A 24984-nucleotide genomic window follows, 5' to 3' on the forward strand; every position below is an offset into this window, starting at 1 on the left:
CCGTGGCTATGGAACGTTCTCCGGGCTCGCCCGCGGCTCTGCCCGGGGCCGGGCGGCTCCAGGCTCCGCTCAGCGCAGTGCGCGGGAGCGGGGCGCTGCGGGGATCCGGGGCTGGGGCGGACCGCAGCGGGCCCGAGATCCCGGGCCGGGCCGGGGGGAGCGGATCACTCGGCAGCCCAGCCCAGCCCAGGGAGGTCCGGCGCGGTTGCCGTGGCAACGGCCGGGAAGCGGGGGTGCCTGGGAAGGGGAGGACACAGACACACAGACACGCACAGACAGACACACGCACAGCTCCGGCTGCGGTGGCGGCTGGCTCCCGGGCGCTCCCGGGTTGGCCGCGCTGCGGACCATGGGCGGGCTGCGGGCGCCCGGCCGCGGTAAGTGATCAGCACCCGGGAGCCGGACAGCTCCGTGCGCCGCCTGCCGGGGCGGGCATTGGCCGGGGAGGAGGGGCCCGATCCCGCCCTGGGGCCCTTCGCCCGGCCCCGCTAGCCCCGGGGGCTGCTCGCTGCAGCCTGGCTTCCTCGGGCGCTGCTGGAGCTGGGGTCCCCCGGGCTCCATGGCGGCTCCCCCCCGGCCCCAGGGGCTGCTCACACTTTGCGGGGCGGGGTGGGGGATGGGGGCAGCCCTGCGGGAGGGGGGATGTTTGCACCGGGCCCTGGGCAGTGGAGTCCCGGGGGGAGGGTCTGAAGTGAAACCAATGGGGTGGGCGGGTTCATTTCTCAAACGCGATGCCCGCCCCCTTCCTCCGGTCCCGACTCGCCCTGACTTCAAGGGTCACCCAGCGAGCGGGCCCACCCGGACTTCGGATCCAGTCGCTGCCGTTTACACCTGGGGGTGGGGGGCGGGAACTCGGATCCGGTGGCGTTTTGTTCCCACCGTGCTGGTAAGTGACGGGGCAATGGGTGGTCAGATCCCCCCAATCCCCGCCCCTGAGATCTGGGGACGCTCTGATCCGGAGCCCAACTTTGGAAGCAATTCTGGGGTGGGGGTGGGGGGCAAGGATAGGCTGAATTTATCCCCTCCCCCCTTGTGGAGGCTCAGGGAGAGGATCCAGGAGGGCGCTCAGGGCTAGGAAGTGGGACTGGCAGAAGCACCAGGCAAAATCCCGCCCCCGCCAGGCAGCGGGCGGCCAAGGACACATCTGGGGGAGGGGAGAGCCGCGGGGGCAGCCTGGAGCTATGGCTTTGCATCACTCCCAGCTGGCTGGTGACTGGGTGGGGTCATTCTGGATGGGGCCAGAGTCCCTCTGGTGGAAGCTGCAGCTGGATCAGCCTGCAGGAGCCTGAGAAGGGCTTTTCTGAGAGCCCCAGGCCTGTCGAAGGGAGGGAGGGCACAGCAGTGAGGGAGCTAGCCCGGCCTGCGGGCATCCTGGGTCCAGGTCCCCACTCTGCCACAGACTTCCTGTGTGACCTTGGGTAAGTCTCCGTGCCTCAGTTTCCCAGCTGTGAAATGGGGATGATGGCCATGTCCTGCTGCGGGGGGTAGAGGTGGGGGGGGGGGCAAGATGAGGCTAAATACATTAGAGATTGTGAGATGCCCAGATACTAGGGTGCCAGGGCCAGCTATGTACCTAAGATTGGGAGCCTGAGGGTGAGATGCATGGCCTTTGCTGAGTGCTCCGTGGGCAGGCAGTGGGGGTGGGGCTCTCTGCCCCTCACAGGCCCAGGACACAGCAATGGGATATGCTGTTACAGGTCCCACTCTGATGATGCAGCATAGAGCTCCTGGGGCCAAGCAGAGGAGGAAAGTGCCCAGGCTTCAGGTTGGGTGTGGGCAGGGATGGGGTAAAGCTTCTCTCTGCCCTCCCCTGTCCTGGCACAGCTGGTCCCTTGCTCCAGTGATTTGGAGCAGCCTGGGAGCTGCTCTAATCTCTGCTGGCTGCACACAGCAGAGATCAGCAACATCCGAGTTGTGGCCCTGTGCCCACATGGCTGCTTCCTAATGGGTAATTAGGAATAATGACTCCCTGAAATGTAGGTCCTGGTCCAAAGCTCCTTGAAATCCACAGAGAGACTGTGGGGTAGCCTTATGGGGTCAGGTTTTCCAAGGCTCAGCTCCCACAAGGAGCCCCCAGCACCAGGCATGCCGAGCGCCTCGGATCATCTCCCCTCTGTGCTGGACTTTACTTCATAACAAATCATTGCACTTTGAATCCCCAGCTGGCAGCTCTGCCATTTTCCTTTAATTACCCAGGAGACTTTGCTCCTTATAAATCAACTGAGCCTATACTGGGCAGAAAAAGTCCCTCAACTCCCTGAGGTCAAAGGGCGGGATGGCACCTCCTGGCTTTGTAGGCTAGCAGCAGGCTATGGTCTGGCAGTCAGGTCTGGGGAGGACACCCCTCTCCCAGTGGGGCTCTGCACTGGAGCCTGGATCCCACTGCAGGATTGGGGCCTGGATTTGTAGCTCTGAGTCCCCCTGCTAGGGTTGACTCATCCTGCCTTCTTTCCTAGCTAGATAAACTGACTAATCCCAGGCATGCTACAAAGGACCTTTTCCAGTAGGCCATCAGCACCCCCACTTCTGTCTGCTCCTCAGCCTTATTATTAATAATCCCAACACATGCTTCACAGTCCTAACCCTGAGTGCTCCCTGCCTGTCACTCTCACATTGTGGGCTGCTACATCATCCCAGGAGGTGTGGTGGAACTAAAACACCAGAGAGGGGAAGACGTCACAGGGTGAGTCAATGACAGAATTAGGCATAGAACCCAGGCATCCTGATTACCAGGGCACAGATCTGGAGCAAGTGAAATTCACCAGGCTGTTGCTCTGCATCTCCCCAGTAACTAGCCTATGACTGCTACTAGCTGGTGGAGTTGCTTCTTTAGCTTAAGTGATAAGGGGCAATGAAGCTGGGGTGGCATTTTCAGAAGTGTCCAGTGGTCGCCCAGTTCTGCTCCACAAAATTAATGATAAAACTCCCACTGACTGCCGAGAGAGCAGCATGACGCCAGTGCCGTGTGCTTTTGAAATTCCCCCTCCCCATTACAGTTAAAGGTCCTGGTTCTAATCCCCCCAGGGACGAATAAGGAGGGTCCTTACTCAAGGACTTATGTTCTTCTCTGTGGCCAAATTGTCAATTTCCCTGGTGCACTGGCAGCTGTCTCATACCCCTCCCATAGGGCTGGGTCCTGTACTGCCTCTGTGTACAGTACAGAGAAGGGTTTTGCTACTCAAATGTAAGATAAGATCTTATCATCTCTCCCGTCATTGGTTCAGAGCCCACTGTGGGTAAAATTGCCAGTTACATCTCTGGCAGACACTGCTTCCCAGCCGCCAACCCCCAGAAAAAGACACATGGGGTTGAATAATATTGATACAACATAGCAAGCCTCAGACATACCTAGGGAAAGCTCCATCATGGGCTAGAGCTGGGCTGGGGGGCATGAGTCACGGGGGTGGGTGTGAGATCAGTCACCAGAACATTTCATGAGGCCCAAATGGGTAAACCTGTCTTTATTTTGTGAGATTTCGGGATGCTGAGCCTTTTCCCATGGAAGTCTGTGAAAATAGTGACAGGATGTTTGTGCTAAAAAATTAATGCTCACAAGTAAGGGTGTGCGTGTTTGGGTATGTTTGTGTGTGTGTATGTGTGTATGTGTTTTGTGTGTGTATATACATATCTTGTGTGTGTTTGTGCTATTGTTTGAGTATGTGCATGCCTGAGTGCTGTGTGTGTGTTTATTGTGTGTGTGTGTGCATTTTATCTTTCTTTGTATGTGTCTGTATATTTTTGATTGTGTATGTTTTGCTCATATGTGTGTGTTTTGGTTTTGTGTGGTATGTTTGATGTGTCTGTGATTGTGTGTGTGTTGTATGTCAGTGTATGTGTGTGTGCACCCTAGCGGTAACCAATTCTACTGCATTTAGCACGGGGTTGAATATTTTACCAGTGGGGGAAACTGAGGCACAGAGTGGTTGTGAGTGGCAGCACATGAGACCTGACTCTGGCCCTGACATACTTGCCCGAGGCCAAGATCCGGGGAGTGTCTGAGCGAGGAGCAGGGCCTAGCACAGTGCTCTGGGCTGCCTCACTGCTGGAGGCACCATCTATTGGATGAGGGACACAGACCAGGACACTATGGGGTGCTGATCTCTGTGGGAATTGCAGGTCCCAGCACCTCACAGGGGCACCCCCTAAAAGATCTCATTGCTCCAGGGCTTGGCAGATGGTTTTCCTGCTCAGACTCTTCTTTGCTGCCCCACCACACCCAAGTTTCAGTTGGAGAAGTTACCCCTCAACTTTTTCCTGCCAGATATCCAGCTTTCAGGCAGCGTTGCTGTGCGCTGTTTTGCAGCTTTCACGGCACTCCCCAAAGGTGGCTGCATGTCACTGTTGGGCAAATTGTTCTAGCTGATACTCAGTGTGTCTAAACCAACTCTCGGTGTGTGAGTGTCTAATGGAAGCTGCACTTTGCAAAATTCTGCTATCTTTGTCAGGACCAGAGCCACTTTAGAAATGCTACCAGGTGGTTTTTAGGCTGGGCCAGTAGCGGCCACCGTGTGGGTTTTTTGCAATGGAATTGGTTGCATGTAATCGACACTGGGAAAGCCCAGTGGCAGGAGCCTCCCAAGAACTAACCGAGGGTGAGAAGTAATGTGCGGGGGGACAAATGCTGAGGCAGTGGCATGGTGCCTGGGTGCTTTTGCAGCATAAGAAGCACAAACAGCCCCATTATCTTCATATGCAAAGTCAATATTTATTACCAAGGCCCCAGGCCAAGCTTCCCCAGCTGGACTCTCCTCGTTATGAAAAGCGTGGAATGAATGTTCAATGCCATGTCCCAGAGCTGAGTTCACTGCACCACAGAGCGCGCCGGGCAACCCGTGGTCATCTCCTTTCCCCTCCCAGCAGGGGGTGCTGCTGTGAATCATGTACCTGGGCAGAGGTCAGCATTGAGATGCGTGGATGGAGAGCCCAGGACAGGCATAGTGAGGGGCCCAGGGCTCAGGATTGACGGGGGCTGGCAGAGCTCTGTGTATGTGGAGCTTAGGGCTAAGATTGCAGGGGTGGGGCTTGAATTGGGATTGAGGGGCACCAGCAAAGCTGTTGGCGGGAACCCAAGACGGGAACAGCAGGGGTTCTGCAAACCTGGATTTCGGAGCATCAGCCGAGCAGGAGTGGGGGGTCAGGCCAGGAATAGCCGGGGTACTGGGGTCAATACCATGAGGCACCCACAGTATTTCCCAGCTCTAGCCAGTGATACGAGTCCTTTGTTGTCACGAGTGTATAAAGATTCCCCAGCGCCCGAGTCTGGAGGATTTGATAGACATTTGCTCCTTCTCAGCCCCCCATCACTAACTTGCTCACGCTGTGCCCGGCGCACTGGGGCACGGTTCCAGACCGGACCTGGGGGAGCCATGTCTCGAATGCTAGAGGTCAGGATGCTCTGCAGGGGGCAGAGGGGCTTATGGCCCTCCAGTGAGGCTTATGGGTCTGTACTTCACTGTCATCAGAAGAGACTGGGAGGTGCGGCTGGATCACTGCATCACACCAGAGAGTGGGGACCTGGAGGGTGGCTGGTGGGGTGTTCCATGGAGCTCTGGATGGGAGTGGAGGAGCGAGTCCCCCAGCTCTAGTAGCTTTTGTAGCCTGCACGGTGGCAGCTCTCCCCCTGCAGGGGACTTGGAGACTAGACAGGTGTCCCACCCCCCTGCAAAGGCCCTGCCTGTAAGTCCCCCTGCCCTGCCCCTCTGCACGGTGGGCTCTTGCGGCACCCTGCAGCTCAGAGAGGGAGGGGAGACTTTGCCCCGCAGTGGTGACCCCCAGGCAGTTCGAGGGTTGGGTTCGCTTCTGTCTCCAAAGCACTTTGGCCTGGAAAGGGGGTTGGAAATGGCATGAGGTTCATGCTGAGATGGGGCGACCTCTCCAGGGCAAGGACAGGGGGTGTCAAGGCCAAGTGGGAATTGACTGAAAATAGAAAGGAGTTGGGATCTGGGCCAAAGCTGCAGCTGGCTCTGAGTCCATCTGAGCAGCCGCCTCCGCACAGAGCAGTAAGCTGCAGCCTTGAGCCCTGTTGCCATCCGTGAGGCAGCAGCTTCCCTCATCGCTGACCCCCAGAGGATAAAGGCTCTACTACTGCTGCTGCTGGTGACCCAGGGAGCCCTCCATTAGCTCAAGCAGTGGAGGCCTGGGCTTTTGGAGATGAGGAGCCATGGTTCTAACCCTAGCTCCTATTGTTTGTTACAGTGCAGTTGGGGGTGCTGAGCCAGGCTTACAATGAGGAGTGGGGCAAGGTGGCTCCCGGTGTGAGCTCTGGGTCCAGGCAAGGCTGAATTGGCTTCAGTCAGGTGGGAGATGTTAGTAGGGAGGGAAGTGGGGGTGCATCTGCTCAGCATGCACCTCTCCTGAGGGAAGCCCCCTCTCCAGAGGATGGCCAGTGAAGAACACCCCTGAGCTCACGCTGAGGAGAGGGGGAGCTGGGAGGACAGACTCACAGCCAGCTAGTGGCCCCTGGCTGTTTGTGACCATGGCTCACTCCAACCATGCAGCCTAGCGGTGCCTGCAATTGAGTTGCCTGGGTCCTTGTCACAGGGTTGAGATCTCCAAGCCTCCCTCCCTGCAGAGAGGTTGTCATCCTCCCTTCTCCCCACCCCCTCCCACCGCTGCTCTCAGCCCCCTGCGGGTTGAAGGGAGTCCAGCTGCAGCTCATCTCTCCGATGAGGCACTCAGCCAGTGAGGAGAGACAGGGAGGGTGCCTGAGCTGTGATTGGGATGGGGTGGGGAGTGATGGGAGGACTCTGGACCTGGATGTGCAGCTGACAACCTCCTCACCTGTGTAGCCCAGCTACTTGGGCTTTGCCCAGGCCCCCCCAGTCTTCAGCTTCCTCCACTCAGGCATATGAAGAGGCTCATTCAGTGAGGCTTACAAGACCCTGCAAAGATCCCTCCAGTTGTAGCCTGGTTAGTTCTCCAGCTAAGCAGCCTTGTCACTGTGTGGAGGGGAGACTGCTGGAAGAACTCAGGAACTGCAGGAATTGGTGCTGGTGATACAGTAGGGGGCACCCTCCCCTCTGATCCCCTGCTGATCCCAGTGCAGTGAGCAGGGACATTGTGCTGCAGACAGCAGGGGGAAGGCACGGGGGAGGGATGCTGTGTAGCAACATTGGGGAATCAGTGTGTTGCAGGGAGCAATTGTGGGGGTTGCTAAGCAGCAGTTCAGAGGGGCCCAAACCTCACCACTGTGTTACTGACATTTGCGGTTATTAAAACAGAAAGGTCTTAATTCTCCCCTCCCTTGCACCCAGCGTGGCTAGTGGACAGAGCCCTAGACGGACACTCTGAAGATATTTGCTTTATTCCTGGCTCTGTCACTGGCTTGCTCAGTGATCTTGGGCAAGCCACTTGGCCTCCCTTTGTCTCAGTTTCCCCACCTGTAAAATGAGGATAATGATACTGACCTCTTCTGTAAAGTGCCTTGAGACTACTGGAGAAAAGCACTATGTAAGAATTAGGTGTTATTATTACACCTGTGCAAACTGTATGTAAAACATCATCAGCTCATCAGTATGCAGGGCCGGGGAGAGTCAAGGCCATACCGCTTGTGAACGCTCCCATTCACTGTTCACTGTGGATGCTGTTTGGTTGATTTTCTGCAGGTCATTCAGCTGAGGGCATCCTAGTCAGTTTCATGGTTGTCTTTCTGGTCAGTTGCACATCCTGGTTCTGTGGCACACCAGCCTAGAGATGCTGTGCTCCAGATCATAGAATCATAGAATATCAGGGTTGGAAGGGGCCTCAGGAGGTCATCTAGTCCAACCCCCTGCTCAAAGCAGGACCAACCCCCAACTAAATCATCCCAGCCAGGGCTTTCTCAAGCCTGATCTTAAAAACCTCAAAGGAAGGAGATTCCACCACCTCCCTAGGTAACCCATTCCAGTGCTTCACCACCCTCCTCGTGAAAACGTTTTTCCTAATATCCAACCTAAACCTCCCCCACTGCAACTTGAGACCATTACTCTTCGTTCTGTCATCTGCTACCACTGAGAACAGTCTAGATCCATCCTCTTTGGAACCCCCTTTCAAGTAGTTGAAAGCAGCCATCAAATCCCCCCTCATTCTTCTCTTCCGCAGACGAAACAATCCCAGCTCCCTCAGCCTCTCCTCATAAGTCCTGTGTTCCAGTCCCCTAATCATTTTTGTTGCCCTCTGCTGGACGCTTTCCAATTTTTCCACATCCTTCTTGTAGTGTGGGGCCCAAAACTGGACACAGACTCCCAGATGAGGAACTCACATTTCTATTTGTGCTGAGCTAAATCCTGAAGTTTTGGTCCAGTTCTGATGCAGGTTTTTTTTTTTTTTTTAATCACTGTAGCTCAACAGGAGTTTTGCCTGTGAAGAGACTAAAAACTGGATCCCCAAAATCTAGCTCATTAAAACTCATTTCCCCCCCTTTACAATATCTACATTTTGGGCCTAATCCCAGTGGACACACTCCAAAGCAGTTTCAGTCAGTGGTTTATGTGCTCTCTAATGACTGAAAGTCACCTGAGCCTCACGGCTGCTCCATGGGCTCAGTGCAATGAGTTTGTAGGTCTCAGTTCAGTCCCCAGAGCTCGGTGATGGGAGGCGCCATGCACTGGAGCCTCTTCACATCAGAATTTTATTTTGATCCGTATCCACATCACAGAAACTACTGTGATAAATGACCCCCCTCGTCTGAGCTCTGCAGAGGGTGCTCCAGGAAGCAGGACTCCAGGGACCCTGGAGGTGGTCTCCCCAGTCCGAGAGGAGATCAGCCTTCCCCAGCCCTTCAGAAGTGCGGTGGGGTAACTGGGTAAATGACGTGTACCTCTGCTGTGCAGAAACCCAGACAGCGCTAGAGGATCCTAGGATGGAACCCCACCCCTGCTAGTCTGCATGCTGAACAATGCCAATTCTGCTGCAGTGCCGGCTACCCCCTGGTGAGCTCCCGAGTACGTTAGCCAGCTCAGCCACGGGCGCTGGGGAGGGGCAGGTGGGGACGGACACTGGCTTCTTCCCTCCCGTCAAGGCTCTGCTAATCATAGAATCATAGAATATCAGGGTTGGAAGGGACCTCAGGAGGTCATCTAGTCCAACCCCCTGCTTGAAGCAGGACCAATCCCCAACTAAATCATCCCTAAATGTCTCTGTTCTGTTCACTCCTCCCTCTACCCCAGAGTGCCCTGAGCAGCAGGATGAGTGCTATCACCCTCCATTGCACAGAGGGAGGGGGAAACTGAGGCACAGGGACTTTGCCCAAGGCCAGGCAGCCAATCAGTGGCAGAGCCTGGGGCCCTCACCACTGAGCCATGCTGGCAGCCCATAGCCCAGGAGGGGTGGCACAGGGCAAGTGTGGGGGCAGCTCAGGGAAGGGAGCTGGCAGGAAGCTGGCAGGAAGGGGAGCGGGAGCCAGGTTGGGGCTCTGAGGGGCTGTATTTTGAGTGGGGGCTAGAAGGCAAGATCAGAAGTTGGGAGGGATTTAAGGGGCTATGGGGAGTGGGGGGCACCATGGAGATAATCAGGAATTGGGGGTGGACCTGGAAGGGTAGTTAAGCGGAGTTGGAGTCACTGGCGGCAGTCAGGGGTTAGGGGTTGGTCTGGGGTTGAGGGGAGTCAGGGGGCATCAGGAAGGCAATCAGGAGTTGGGGGATAAGCCTGAGGGGGGTTAGAGGAGTTGGGGGTTGCAGGAGGGAAGTCTGGAGTTGGGGTTGGGTTCGGGGGGGATGGGGTTGAGGGGAGTTGAGGGTCACTGGGGGGCAATCAGGAGTTGGAGTTGGATTTGGGATGGTTGAGGAGAGTTGGGGAACATCCAGGAGAGCAATCAGGAGTTGGGGTTGGGTCTGGGGGGTTGAGGGGAGTTGGGGAGCTGCTGGGGGGCAGTCAGGGTTAGGTCTGGGGTTCAGGGAAGTTGGGGGGCACCAGGGGAGCAATCAGGAGTTGAGGGAAAGCCTGAGGAGTAAGGGGAGTGAGGGGTCACCAGGGAGATAATCAAGAGTTGATCGAAGAGCTGGGACACCATAGTGGGGGGTAGAGGGAGCACTGGAGGTGGGTCTATAGGTCCTCGGCGCTATAAGAGTTAAGTGTCCTTACTGGGAAAGTGGGGGGTGCATCTATTTATCCCCAGTGTCCTGCTTGCTCCCTCAGACTCTAAGGAGCTTGGCCGGGGCAGCTAGCCTCCAGGGTGCTAAGATGGCGAAGGAGAACTCTGGCTTCTCCACCATCCCCGAGACTCCGGTGAGTGAGGCAAAGCCCCCGCTCTGCTCCCGCCCGTCCAAGGCCTCAGCGCGGCTCCGCAGGGATAACGAGCGGGAGAAGGCCGAGAAGAAGAAAAGGCGCCAGCGGTATGTGGAGAAGGGCGGCAAGTGCAACGTGCAGCACGGCAACGTGCGGGAGACCTACCGCTACCTCACGGACATCTTCACCACCCTGGTGGACCTCAAGTGGCGCTTCAGCCTGTTGGTCTTCACCCTGGCCTATGCCATCACCTGGCTCTTCTTTGGCCTCATCTGGTGGTTCATTGCCTATTGCCGTGGCGACCTGGACCACCTGGAGGACCACACCTGGACGCCCTGTGTCAACAACCTCAATGGGTTCGTCTCGGCCTTCCTCTTCTCCATCGAGACGGAGACCACCATTGGCTATGGTCACCGGGTCATTACAGACAAGTGTCCTGAAGGCATCATCCTCTTGTTGCTGCAGGCCATCCTGGGCTCCATGGTCAACGCCTTCATGGTGGGCTGCATGTTCGTCAAGATCTCCCAGCCCAACAAGCGGGCCGAGACCCTCGTCTTCTCCTCCCACGCCGTGGTCTCGCTGCGCGACGACCACCTGTGCCTCATGTTCCGGGTTGGGGACCTGCGCAGCTCCCACATTGTGGAGGCCTCCATCCGGGCCAAGCTGATCAAGTCCAAGCAGACCCAGGAGGGGGAGTTTATCCCCCTCAACCAGACGGACATCAACGTGGGCTTCGAGACGGGCGACGACCGCCTCTTCCTGGTCTCGCCCCTCATCATCAGCCACGAGATCAATGAGCACAGCCCCTTCTGGGAGGTCTCCAGGGAGCAGCTGGCGAAGGACGAGTTTGAGATTGTCGTCATTTTGGAAGGGATGGTGGAGGCCACAGGTAAGATGTTTTGCCTGGGTTCCCCCAGGATCATACTGGACCAGGATGGGTTTTGGGCCTAACCCAGGCTAATGCCGGTTTGGGGACAGGGTTTACCTTGAATCTGCCCCAGTCTTGCCCTGGATCTAGTCCAGATTTGGGCCTAATCCAGACTCTCACTAGTTCTTGTTCAGTTTTGGGACCATATTTGGACTGAGTCCGTTCTAGTCTCACACAAACTCCAGTCCAGGTTTTGAGCCTATCCTAGGTTCACACTTTTCCAGCCCAGTTTAGGGACAAGGTTCAGAGTGAGTTCCTCCTAGGCCCAGGCTGGATCCAATCCAGGTCTTGGGCAGCATTTAACTTGGGAGGTGAGCATGCGGCTGCTCCACTTGCACCCCTGAGCAGCTGCACTGGGTCAGAACACATCACTTACAGGGGCGGGGTGTGTCCTTTTTTCCCAGTAGGAATCCAGACCAAGACTTTTCCCCAGGCTGGGCTCACCTGGGATTCTCCCTCAGGACTGCTCAGCCCACACCCTAGGTGCTCCCTCCCCAGACAGCCTGCTCCTATTTGTCTTGTTTCTGGGCGGGCAGTGCCTCCTAGCCTCAGTGAGTTGAGAAAGCTCACTTGCCATTCCCCAGCTGGATCCACAGCGGGGAGTGTGCCAGCCTATTACATTCCTCCCCATGCCGTCTGGTTTCCTCCCCACATATGTAGCCTCTTTGCGATCCAACTCCAAAGAAGCCTGTGGTTGTCTGAAGCTCTGCCATCTCTGTCAGCCTCACTCCTGATCTCCCCTGGAGCTCACCTCCTGCCTCATTCCTGGTCACATCTCATCCATATAGCAATGGCAGCAACAGAGCCACTTAAAGGATAACAACCTACTACTCCTGACAGCTAATGGAATTATTCCTTTTGCTCAAGAGGTTGAGAGAAGTCTGTGCTGCAGTGCTAAAAGTGGGATCCAGGCCACTGGTACAAAACCCTCTGATAACCCATGAAGGTAGAGGCAAAATGCTTACACAGATCATGGGTACAAGGCACTGGCTCAGAGCTATGTGATCTGGGTTCAGTTCTGGCTCTGCCACTTACTCCCTTTGATTTTTGGGTTGGTCACGTTCTTTCACTGGGCATCAGGTTCCCCAGCTGTAAAATGGGAATTTACACTGTGAGCTCTTTCAGGCAGGAACTGTCTATCCCTGTATGTCTGTGCAGTGCCTGCCACGATGGGGCACTGATTTCGGGGAAGGACTGTGTGCAGCGCCTGGCACAATGGGGCCCCACTCTCAGTCTGATCTTGGTTATGGTCTGTAAGCACTACTTTTATCCAAATAATAATATATTGGGTGCATTTGAGTTAGTTAATTAAAAACGAAAAAATAAAAAAAAAGGGCAGCTGGAAGAAATAGGAACCCTAAGAGAAGATCATTAAACAGCAATTCCTGTTTTATTCAATCAGTAGGGAATGAATCACCATTACTCTGAAGAGGTTAAAAACAATTCTCCTTTATTCTGAAGCTTCATGTCAAGTACAGGCAATAAACCATCACACCATTGACAGAAGCTGGTGGTGGGAATGCGTCATTTATTCCCTGTTAATGACCTGGAGCCTTTGTGTAAATGAAATCTGTGCTGCTCAGGGTGCTGGAGGCCTTCTGCTCTGAAGCGGGCACTTCTGTGCTAGCTAGCTGTTCTCTTCGCTGTTACGCACCAGTTCCATTGGCCGCTGATCGATTTAATCGAACAGGACGTGCTCTGTAGTGAAGAGGGCTCTTTGTGTGGCAGTGGCTGTGTGGTTAAGGCACTGGACAGGGGCTCGGGGGATCGGGATTCAATTTCTGGGGCTACCACAGACTCCCTGCGTGACCCTTAGAGACACATGGGTCTTAGTTTTCAGCTGTGACTAATGGCTTTGAGTGCTGACCCCCCGCAACTGAAAATCCAGCTCCTGTCACGAATTCAGCCCCCTCCCCCTCCAGATCACTTCTCCCTTTCAAAAATGTAAACCCTGACCTTTCTGCACCTCAGATTCCTCATCTGTCACACCGTGACGATTATTATTTATAGTAGGGTAGTGCCTAGAAGCCCCACTAAGGTCATGGCACCATCATGCCAGATGCTGCACAGACACATAGAGGCAGTCCCTGCCCCCAAACAGTTCCTGGTTTAGACTAGACAGGCAAAGAACCCAAGGCACCAAGAGTGGAAATGACTTGCCCAAGGTCATGCAGCAGGTCAGTGGCAGAGATGGGACTAAAACCCAGGTCTCCTGAGCGCCAGGTCAGTGCTTTATTCACTCGACCACACTACCCTTTAAAGCCGGGCTAATAATGCTGCCCCCCATGGGTGATGTGAGGCTACATTCATTGAGGTTTGTGAGGCACTCAGGGTCTGCCATGATGGGGCCAGATAAGCAGCGGCAGATAGCTGGGGAGTGCTGCAACCTTTCCTTTTGCAGGTCCATAGCGACAGCAGCCCCTGGGCCCTCCTTTTGTGAATCTCAGAGCCGTGGCGTTCTGGGAGAGATACAGAGCGGGCACAGGTTTTATTCTAGCTGTCTGTTGGCACAATCTAGCATCCGGAGCAAGTGTTACAGCAGCCAGCACCTCGTGCCCAGCCATCTGCCCACAGACCGCACGGCCTTCCCAGAACACAGTTTGAGAACTGCTGGGCTTTGCATTTCAATATGGGGGTTGTATGTTCAAAGCACTTTTCAGACGTTTGTTAACCCTCACAGAACTGCTATGAAGTAGGTAGCGAATTGTGATTTGTATTGCAGTGGCACATAGAGGCACCAAATGAAGTCAGGGCCCATTGTGCTGGGCACTAACCAGACCCTGTCTGAGCTCAGGACCCCCTGAATTGGGCTGGCACTGCAGAGACCCAACTAAGATCAGGGCTCCCATTGCCCCAGGAATTGCACAGACCCCAGCTGAGATCAGGGTCCCCATTATGCCAAGTGTGGCATAGAGCCCCACCGAGATCAGGGGCCCATTGTGCTAGGTGCAGCCCAGACCCCGACTGAGATTGGGGCCACATTGGGTTTGACACTGCACAAACTCTAACCAAGATCAGCGTCCTATTGTGGAGGGTGCTTCACAGACGCATAATGAGACACAGTCCGTGCTTAATTTGTGCCAGGGCTGAGCCCCGGCACCTCTAGGCTTGGCAGTTCAGAGCCCCGGCACCTCTGGGCTTCCCATGTCAGTTATAAAAGTAAAAAAATTGCTTGAGCCCCCCGCACCTAATTGCTTGAGCCCTGGGACTTCTTTCATTACAAATTAAGCGCTGGGTACAGTCCCTGTCTGGAAATGCTCATAGTCTGACTAGACAAGTCAGACACAGTGGGGTAGTAGTCTCACCAGGATACTGGTGTGGAAACTGAGGCACAGGGAGGGGAAGAGATTTGCCTGAAGCGACCCAGTGAGTCAGTAGGACTAGAATCCAGGTCTCTAAACTCTAACCCAGAGACCATGCCCCAGCCATCTAAACACTGATGGAAACAGCCAAAATGGCCGGCAGTTTGTTCTAGCGGACAGAGCACTGGACAGCAACTCAGGAAACCCGGGAACTCTCTCGGCCTCTGTCACTGGCTGGCTGGGTGACTTTGGGCAGCTCACATCACCCCTCTGCCTCAGTTTGCCCAGCTGCGAAAGGGGGACAAGGATCCTGAGCTGCTCTGAAAGCAACAGAGGAGACGCACTAGAGAAGTGCGCTAGGTCTCATTCTTATAGTGTCAAATCCCGGGCGTTCTGTGGAAATTTTCCAGTGGCACTTTGGCTAAGAGGGGAGACCAAGCAATGGCCTCAGCCGCAGCCCAGCCTGGCTGCCATGCTCTGGGCAGCACAGAGATGATGAAGGACAGGATCCTGCCTCCTGGGGATTTGTTGAAAAAATTCTCCCCAGGGCCCCATCTTCCCAGGGCTCACGGCCTTCCTGTCCCTTCTCTCCCCCTCGTCCCTTGCTCCTGGACATGGGAGCGGCAGCTTTTATTTTTAAACCTGTTCCTCGCCCCGTCACGTCACGGGGAGTTATGTAACCCTGCCGTTAAGTGCAACGTTCGTCACCACGGCAACCCAGGCCCATGTCACCAGTGGAGAATTCTGCCTCTTGGCTGGCTCTGAGCGAGGGTAGGAGCAGGTCAAGAGCAGATGCATCCCCTGGGGGAGAGCTACGTGCCTCCCTCGTAGGAGGGTTGACTGGGGATCAGCCCCCGACTTCTCCGGCCCTGTGGTCCTTCTGGCAAGGCTACAGCTGCATCAGGACTCTTATGGAACAAAGGCGGTAGGCTGCGAGAGAAGCAGGGTGTGTGAGTGGTTAGGCCACTTCCCTGCCCTGGGAATCAGGAGACCCGAGCTATGGCGTGTGACCTTGAGCAGGCCTGTGCCTCTCAGTCCCCTCCCGTCCTGTGTCTATCTTGTCTATTTGCAGTGTCTTCACAGCAGGGACTGCCTCTTGGTAGGTGGACGCACAGCACGTAGCGGACCAGGGGGCCAGTCTTGGATGTTACAGTGACATTACAGCACCATCATCATAACGATCCTACAAAATTGTCCCTGAAGTTTCTGCTCAAAACAGGTTGCATCATTACCCCCCATTTACAGATGGGGAAACTGAGGCACAGAGCAGAGAAGGGGCTTGTGCAAGGTCACACAGTATAGAGCTAGGAGCAGAACCTGGATTTTCAGAGTCCCAGGTCTCTGCTCCATCCTATGGACTATGCTGCCTCTGTGCCCTCTGACATGAGGGCACGATGTAACTGGTGCACTCTGGTGGGATCCAGCCAGATGAAAGGAGCTGTGTATGCCTATGCAATGAGCATGACTGTCGAATGGCATCATTCTGCAGCCGTTAAACAGCCACTCCCACCCCAGAGTAAGGGTGTTATTTGCTATGGAGCAAGGGGACAGTTGCTCCCCGAAACTTGGTTCTCCCCCGCCGACTTTTCATAGGTCTGTATATTCCATTATCTCTTCCATTCCCCACCCTGACTTTGCCAGATACAATATAATCACCTGTCATGTTCCATATGCTGACACACAACATGGCCCCACCCCTGAATGTTTCTGAAATGATGCCCCTGCCTCAGAGGTGGTTGCATGTTGCTGGTGGGTGAAGTGACTATTGCATATGTACAGGATTTGAATTTCACATGCGGGCGCATGATTCACCAGCTGGGCACTCAGTTATTATTGCTAATGGTTATCAACTGAGGGGGGAAGAGCAGTCAGACACACGGCAGCTGGATCCTTTCTGAACACTACATTCCCAGGGATTATCTGTCTCTCTGGCCAGGCTCTGATCTGCCCTTTGAAAGCAAACCAGCAGCCTGTATTTTGACCCTTCCCAGTGGGCGGTGTCATCAGGCAAAGGGCAGCCTCTGCTCCAAATATAAGAGGTCCCAGATACCATGGTGACGGGTGCATTGGAAACACCAGCTAGGCTGGGGACATGGTTGCAGAAGCGAGCTGTAAACAAAGGGGTGCATGGCACATTTGCACCTGTAGGTGGCACTGGTACTTCACTGATGCTCCATGATGAGCTATGATGCCCTCTCCCTATGTGCCCTGCAACCAGTGTAAGGGGGGACGGGCAGGGGGTTGTTCCTGGGATTGGATGGTACTGGCAGTGCCCCAGCAGGATGGGCATGAAGCCCATAAACCATGGTCACCTGCTGTCATGTGCACTGAGTGTGTCACTGATTCTCTGGCCCTAATTTTGGAAGCTGATAATCTTTTCTTTCCACGTACTCCCTCCCCACCCCGCCCCATATTGGGGCACTAGCACAATGGGAATTTCGCCTCCTTACACCTGGTCTGGGCCCCAACAAGCTCTTCTCTGCATCCCGACGGAGCCTGCGCTCTGACCTCCGAGAGGGTGGGCCAGGCTCCCTCTCCCAGGGATTTCAGCATTAATTAGGATCCATGTATCTTTTATCCAGGCTGAAGCTTAATGCTTTGATTGATCGTGATTATACAAGGCTAATCCCTCTGAATGGCTGGAGTGAATGCAAGTGTAAGAGGAATGGATGGCAGCGCCGGGCCATGCCAACTAGCTGAGTACATGATGTGCACACTGCAACATAACCTCCAGTTCCAAACAGCCCCCTCCCCATTCTCCTCTTTCACTATCACCCTCTCATTTACTCTCTCTTCTCTCACTTATTTTTCGCTCCTTTTGATCAATTTCACTTTCTCTCACTCTTTCACTATCTTTCTCCCATTCTGCTTTCAGACTCTTTCACGATTACCCACTGGTTGTTTCCCTTTTCTCTCACTACTTCTCTTTCCATTCTATCACCTCTGCTGCCCACAATTCAAGAAGGATGTTGATATATTGGAGAGGGTTTCAGAGAAGAGCCAAGAGGATGACTGAGGGATTAGAAAACCTGCCTTGTGGTCATAGGCTCTAGGAGCTCAGTCTATTCATCTTAACAAAGGGAACGCTAAGGGGTGACTTGATCACTGTCTATAAGTACCTACATGAGGAATAAACATTTGATAATGGGCTCTTCAGTCCAGCAGACAAAGGTATAACAAGATGTAATGGCTGGAAGCTGAAGCTAGATACATTCAGGCAGGAGATTAGGTGCACATTTTTAGCAGGGAGGGTAATTACCCATTGGAACAATGTGCCAAGTGCTGTGGGGGATTCTCCATCACTGGCAATTTCTAAATCAAGACTGGATATTTTTGTAATAGATTTACTCTAGTTCAACTAGGAATTAATCCAGCCAAGTTCTATAGCCTGACTATAGCCTAACTATAGTTCTATAGTTTTCCAGCAGGTCAAGCTAGTCCCTTCTGGGCTCAGAATCTAGGATTCTGCAGATCTTTTCTCTCCTCCCAAAGGGCTTATTACAAACCCAAAGCCAGTCCCAGGTTCTCCACAAACACTCTGGGGGCTTGTCTACGCAGGAAAGCGTTATCAGTCATATCACTATCATTGGACCTGGACAGTTAAAACCCCCTCGAGTTATACCCGTGTACCTCGCCAAGTGGCCATGCAGCACTCCAGTAGAAGAGTGGTTGTTGTTTGGTTTATCTTTAACCCCCTTCCCAAGTGACTTAAGCTAAGCTGAAAAAGACCCTGCTTATACTGAGATAAGTGTCCATATGAAGGTTATACCCATTTAAATTCACCCCTTAGTTTTTCCCCCTGGAGGCAAGTCCTGCTACAGAAGAGGTTATAGCTCAAGTAAATTGATTGTCAATTAACTCAAGATAATTAACACATTTGCACAGGCTGGTCTGGACTCTCCCCGAGTGCTCATTCCAGGACACAGATGTTTGTGGTGAGTCCTAGAACCAGGCAGCCTAAGTCCTGCTATGGGAGTTGAGCTGAAACACAGCAGGGCCTCGCAGTTTGGGTTCTATTCTATTCTATTCTATTCTATTCTGTCCTACTTCTTATCCTACCTACATCATTGCTGTATCTAGGGATTGGACTTTTAAAGGCATTTAGGTGCCTAAAATGCAGATAGGAGCCCAATCCCCTGAGGGTGGGCACATTATATTGATATAAATGTGCTTATCCTGGTGAAACTATTCCCACACGAGAAGGTGAAAATGCTATGCTGGTAAAATAATTAATACCTAGCTTTTATATAGCACTTTTCATCTTTAGATCATAAAGCACTTTTATACCACTCTAAGTCCAGGTCATAGAATCATAGAAGATTAGGGTTGGAAGAGACCTCATGAGGTCATCTAGTCCAACCCCCTACTCAAAGCAGGACCAACACCAACTAAATCATCCCAGCCAGGGCTTTGTCAAACCGGGCCTTAAAACCTCTAAGGATGGAGATCCCACCACCTCCCTAAGTAACCCATTCCAGTGCTTCACCACCCTCATCGTGAAATAGTTTTTCCTAATATCCAACCGAAACCTCCCCCACTGCAACTTGAGACCATTGCTTCTTGTTCTGTCATCTGCCACCGCTGAGAACAGCCGAGCTCCGTTCTCTTTGGAACCCGCTTTAGGTAGTTGAAGGCTGCTATCAAATCCCCCCTCACTCTTCTCTTCTGGAGACTAAATAAGACCAGTTCCCTCAGCCTCTCCTCGTAAGCCATGTGCCCCAGCCCCCTAATCATTTTTGTTGCCTTCTGTTGGACTCTTTCCAATTTGTCCACATCCTTTCTGTAGTGGGGGGCCCAAAACTAGACACAATACTCCAGATGTGGACTCACCAGTGCCGAATAGAGGGGAATAGTCATTTGCCTCTATCTACTGGCAATGCTCCTACTAATACAGCTCAATATGCCACTAGCCTTCTTGGCAATGGGGGCACACTGCTGACTCATATCGAGCTTCTCGTCCACTGTAATCCCCAGGTCCTTTTCTGCAGAACTGCTGCCGAGCCATTCGGTCCCCAGCCTGTAGCGGTGCCTGGAATTCTTCCGTCATAAGTGCGGCACTCTGCACTTGTCCTTGTTGAACCTCATCAGATTTCTTTTGGCCCAATCCTCCAATAGGTCACTCTGGACCCTATCCCTACCCTCCAGTGTATCTACCTCTCCCCCCAGCTTAGTGTCATCCATGAACTTGCGGAGGGTGTAATCCTTCCTATCATCTGGATCATTAATGAAGATGTTGAACAAAACCAGCACCAGGACAGACCCCTGGGGCACTCCGCTTGATACCAGCTGCCAGCTAGACATCAAGCTGTTGATCACTACCCGTTGAGCCTGATGATCTAGCCAGCTTTCTATCCACCTTATAGTTCATTCATCCAATCCATACTTTTTTAACTTGCTGGCAAGAATACTGTGGGAGACCATATCAAAAGCTTTGCTAAAGTCAAGGTATATCACATCCACCACTTTCCCCATATCCACAGGGCCAGTTATCTCATTATAGAAGGCAATCAGGTTGGTCAGGCATGACTTGCCCTTGGTGAATCTATGTTGATTGTTCCTGATCACCTTCCTCTCCTCCAAGTGCTTCAAAATGGATTCCTTGAGGACCTGCTCCATGATTTTTCCAGGGACTGAGGTGAGGCTGACCGGTCTATAGTTCCCTGGATTCTCCTTCTTCCCTGTTTTAAAGATGGGCACTATATTTACCTTTTTCCAATCGTCCGGGACCTCCCCCGATCGCAACAAGTTTTCAAAGATAATGGCCAATGGCTCTGCAATCACATCCACCAACTCCCTCAGCACCCTTGGATGCATTAGATCTGGACCCATGGACTTGTGCACGTCCAGCTTTTCTAAATAATCCTTAACCTGTTCTTTCACCACTGAGGGCTGCTCACCTCCTCCCCATACTGTGTTGCCCAGTGCAGCAGTCTGGGAGCTGACCTTGTCTGTGAAGACAGAGGCAAAAAAAGCATTGAGTACTTCAGCTTTTTCCACATCCTCTGTCACTAGGTTGCCTCCCCCATTCAGTAAGGGGCCCACACTTTCCCTTACCTCCTTCTTGTTGCTAACATACCTGAAGAAACCCTTCTTGTTACCCTTCACATCCCTTGCTAACTGCAACTCCAGTTGTGCTTTGGCCTTCCTGATTACACCCCTGCAAGCCCGAGCAATATTTTTATACTCCTCCCTAGTCATCTGCCCAAGTTTCCACTTCTTGTAAGCTTTCTTTTTGTGTTTAAGCTCACCGAAGATTTCTCTGTTAAGCCAAGCTGGTCGCCTGCCATATTTTTTATTCTTTCTGCACATTGGGATGGTTTGTTCCTGCGCCCTCAATAAGGATTCTTTAAAATACAGCCAGCTCTCCTGGACAACTCATATTAGCCTCATGTTATTCTCCCAGGGGATCCTGCCCATCAGTTCCCTGAGGGAGTCAAAGTCTGCTTTTCTGAAGTCCAGGGTCCGTATTCTGCTGATCTCCTTTCTTCCTTTTGTCAGGATCCTGAACTCGACCATCTCATGGTCACTGCTGCCCAGGTTGCCACCCACTTCTCCTTCCCCTACCAATTCTTCCCGGTTTGTGAGCAGCAGGTCAAGAAGAGCTCCGCCCCTAGTTGGTTCCTCCAGCACTTGCACCAGGAAGTTGTCCACAACACTCTCCAAAAACTTCCTGGATTGTCTGTGCACTGCTGTATTGCTCTCCCAGCAGATGTCAGGATGATTGAAGTCCCCCATGAGAACCAGAGCCTGTGATCTGGAAACTTCTGTTAGTTGTCCAAAGAAAGCCCCGTCTACCTCATCCCCCTGGTCCAGTGGTCTGTAGCAGACGCCCACCACGACATCACCCTTGTCGCTCTCTCCTCTAAACGTAACCCAAAGACTCTCAACAGGCTTCTCTCCAGTTTCATACTGAGCTGTGAGCAATCAGACCGCTCCACCAGACTTCTGCCAGCACTGGATCCCTAACCGGCAAAGCTGTGCTGGCAGAAGTCTGCAGCCGCTCGACCAGCAAAACTGAACTTTTACTGCTGTAGCTTGTTCTTGGGGATACAGTTACCTCCACACCGGAAGGTTTCAGAGTAGCAGCCGTGTTAGTCTGTATTCGCGAAAAGAAAAGGAGGACTTGTGGCACCTTAGAGACTAATCAATTTATTTGAGCATAAGCTTTCGTGAGCTACAGCTCACTACATTGGTGAGCTGTAGCTCACGAAAGCTTATGCTCAAATAAATTTGTTAGTCTCCAAGGTGCCATGAGTCCTCCTTTTCTTTCCACACCAGAAGCGAGTTGTGTGTGTAATATACCGGTGTTCCTAAACCAGTACAGCGCTCCTAATGTAGCCACAGCCTATCTGTGTTGTACCAGCATAAGTATAGGGGTAAAAAAATCCGCCCCCCCCAACCAACATCTTTATACCAAGACAAAAACTGGGTAACCCAGGCCTGAGAGTTTATCTGTGTTTCATTAGCAATGACTGAAGCTGGATGCAGGCTCATGTGAACACGTGGAAATATACTACATCCTATATACTGCTGTATCCATGTGGCTGAGTTGCTTTCAGCCAAACTCCACCAGTGCCCTGTCCCCCTAGAGTCCCCTCAATAATAGCCCCTTCAAGGAACATGGGCCCTCTGATTCCCAGTCCACTGATCATGTTACAGTCTGCCCATGAAAATTAACCCAGAATAAGGTCGAGTGCGAATTTAAAATAGATGAACTATTCCAGATCAACTCCATGTCTTCACTGCCAAAACTGGCGTGTTCTTTCAGCGAGATAATGAACGTACTGACGTACGTAATTAGCTCTCTCACTGTGAAACCCTAGTGGAGACAAGGCTCTGTAGCTTTTACTTCAATATAGCTAGGTAGGGTCAACATTATAGGCTCCCCCAGCCAGGTGTGACCTCCTTCAGCTATGGCAAAAACTCCAGAGCCTTGACTCCAGCCTGATTTCCCAGCAAGAGAGCTACAGCAATGGGAAAACTCTCCCTTTCCTGCTGCGAAGACAAAGCCAGAGTTCACTGAGTGCCACTCAACGTGTGCTAACTAAACCAGCTGTAAACAGCAATGGGGGCACTTCCCACCTCCTGGCCAATGTTTGCCCCAGGATTGTCTCCTCCTTGTCTCTTGGTCCAGCAGACAGCAGGTGTTCTCCAAGGATGCCCTGACCTCTGCTGGCCCCCTATGTCACTCAATGCAACTCCAAGGGAACAGAACTGAAACTGGTGATGTTTTTCCATGCAACGCACAATTAGCCTGTGGAACTCACTGCTACATGATATCACTGTGGTCAAAAGCTTAGTAGACTCAGTAAAGGAGCAGGCAGCTCTAGGAACCTGTCTGTCTACCACCAATTGCAGGCGGATGGAGACCCAGACCTTTGTGCCCATGTGCTATGTGCTGGGTTCGTGGAGACGCTTCGCTTTAGCCCCTTCTGTTGCAATGCACTGAATAATTATTAGACTGTCCTCAGCTTTGCTTTCTGTCACTAGCCATTACAATTGTAGGGGGTTTATGGATCGCTGTAGCCCTGAGGAAAGCTAATGATCAACAGGAGCCCTTACCTGGGCTCCGGCTGTGGGGCCGTTTCATTGCAGTGTAGATGTTCGCACTGTCCTAGGGCCTGAATGTTTACACTGCACTGAAACAGCCCTGCAGCCAGAGTCGGCTGGCATGGGCCAATCCTGGGTGTCTAGTTGCAGTGTAGACGTACCCTTACAGTCTAAATGGACACTGGTTAGTAGGAGAAATTGAGGCACAGAGAGGGGAAGTGCCTTGCCCAAGGCTGTCCAGCAGCTCAGAGCTGGGAATAGAAGCCTGGTTTCCTGTATCCTAGGCAAGTGCCCTCCCGACTAGGCCTTATTGCCTTATGAGTGCTGCGCTTGTTTCCCTAGGGATGACCTGCCAGGCCCGGAGCTCCTACCTGATGGACGAGGTGCTGTGGGGACATCGCTTCATGTCAGTGCTGAGCTTGGAGGATGGCTTCTACGAGGTGGACTACAACAGCTTTCACCAGACCTTTGAGGTGCCCACGCCCAGCTGCAGCGCCAAGGAACTGGCCGAGGCCACGGCCCGCATGGACGCCCACCTCTACTGGTCCATCCCCAGCCGGCTGGACGAGAAGGTGGAGGAAGGGACAGAGAAAGAAGCAGGGGATAAGGAGAGGAACGGCAGCCTGGCCAACTCGGAGAGTGAGTCCAAGGTGTAGTGGGATGGTTCAGCAGTGGGGAGACGGAGCCAGCCAAGGACAAAGTGTTCGGGCGCAGAATGGAAGATTGGGGGATGGTAGAAGGATGAGAGGAAGGAGACTCATGAAGCGACAGGTGTTTGGGAAGGAGGGATCAACGGAGGAAAGAGTGATAGCTGGCGAAGGAAGTAGAGAGAAGAGTGAATGGGGAGACAAATGGATGGCAGATGTTCCCGGTTATTTGGGTCTATAAAACAGGGTAAAATGGGTAGTGGTAGTGACTCTGCAGATGTGACGGAGTGGTGTGTGAGGGGTGAATATGCAGGTAATAAATCAGATCTTTATACACATATGTCTATTTTATAGCTGTACAGATAAATGAACGAGGCCCGCTCCGCGAAGGAGCAGGAGGAGGGTTTTTATAGCAGTGACATCAATTGTATAGACGCATGGGATGGTGTGTCATTTTGGAGCAAACGGGTGGGATGGAAGGATGGAGCAAAGAACAAGATGGATGAGTGAACGGGACAACAGAAGAGGAGTGCGTGGTATGAAGCGTTGGAAGAACGGCCTTGCAGAAAGACGACTATGCAAGCAGAAGAGTGTGGAGCAGCTCGATAAGTGTACAGAGGAGCGAGGGACTGGGTGCACAGACCGTGAGGTGGATGGAAGGGGGCTATGCACTGGTGTATCTGCATAGCTGGAGAGATAGATGGGCAATGTCAAGGAGTTGAATACGTAGGTAGATGAGCTGGAGAAGGACCCATGAGGACAAGCTCTGTGGTCAACATGGCTTTGGGATGGGTAACTCAGTAGGTTGAGGGATTTATGCAAAGATTAAACTCATGGACGGGAAGGGTAGATGGATAAAAAGGAAATGAGGGAGAATTGCAGCAAAGACCAGGACCAGCTACGGGCAGCATGACGTCGGGTGACCTATAGAACGTCCCCAGTGCCCTGCCCTCCCCCGCACTCAGACACACTAGCACCCCCAAAGCTCCCGAGCTTGCTGTCTCTCTTGCTTTCTTTTAATAAAAAAGGTTTTGAAATGGACATGCCGTCTCCCCTCTGCCTTCCAAGGCTTTGGGCCAGATCCTCAACTGGTGTAAATCAGAGTTGCGCCATTATCTGCTATATTACAGCAGTGCTGGAGGACCACTCCTGAGCTCAGGTACCCATGGTGCAAGGTGCTACACACATACACACCTAGTGACAGGCAGTCCCACAAGAGCTCACAATAGACAAGAGAAAGGGCAGGTGGGAAAACAATTCACCCAAGGCCAGGAATAGAAGCCAGCTCTGCCAGTTCCCAGCCTAGAGTCCACTGACTTCAACAGAGCTGTTTGCCCCAGCTGAGGATCTGGAC

General features: G+C 53.0%; 1 protein-coding gene across 3 annotated transcripts; it reads left to right on the forward strand.

Moving 5' to 3' along the window:
• Positions 1-245: 245 nt before the first annotated feature.
• Positions 246-24671, forward strand: KCNJ9 (potassium inwardly rectifying channel subfamily J member 9). 3 transcript variants are annotated; one of them, XM_037883568.2, is made up of 4 exons: positions 246-377; positions 10114-11092; positions 23326-23622; positions 23985-24671. In XM_037883568.2, exons 2-4 carry the CDS (start codon positions 10159-10161, stop codon positions 24041-24043), a joined length of 1290 nt encoding a protein of 429 aa, XP_037739496.1. In that variant the 5' UTR covers positions 246-377; positions 10114-10158; the 3' UTR covers positions 24044-24671. The 3 variants fall into 3 exon arrangements, with proteins under 3 accessions (XP_037739496.1, XP_043391248.1, XP_043391249.1); XM_043535313.1 differs by lacking the exon at positions 246-377 and adding an exon at positions 757-886; XM_043535314.1 differs by lacking the exon at positions 246-377 and adding an exon at positions 2668-2683.
• Positions 24672-24984: the final 313 nt, after the last annotated feature.

Source organism: Chelonia mydas, chromosome 24, assembly GCF_015237465.2.
Source record: "Chelonia mydas isolate rCheMyd1 chromosome 24, rCheMyd1.pri.v2, whole genome shotgun sequence".
In the NCBI taxonomy this organism is placed as follows: domain Eukaryota; kingdom Metazoa; phylum Chordata; order Testudines; family Cheloniidae; genus Chelonia; species Chelonia mydas.

Coding starts and splice junctions, on each gene's coding strand:
- KCNJ9 (XM_037883568.2), top strand. CDS start 10,159: ATGGCGAAGGAGAACTCTGGCTTCTCCACCATCCCCGAGACTCCGGTG. Junction 11,093..23,325: donor AGGGATGGTGGAGGCCACAG/GTAAGATGTTTT, acceptor TTGTTTCCCTAG/GGATGACCTGCCAGGCCCGG. Junction 23,623..23,984: donor CAGCCTGGCCAACTCGGAGA/GTGAGTCCAAGG, acceptor TCTATTTTATAG/CTGTACAGATAAATGAACGA.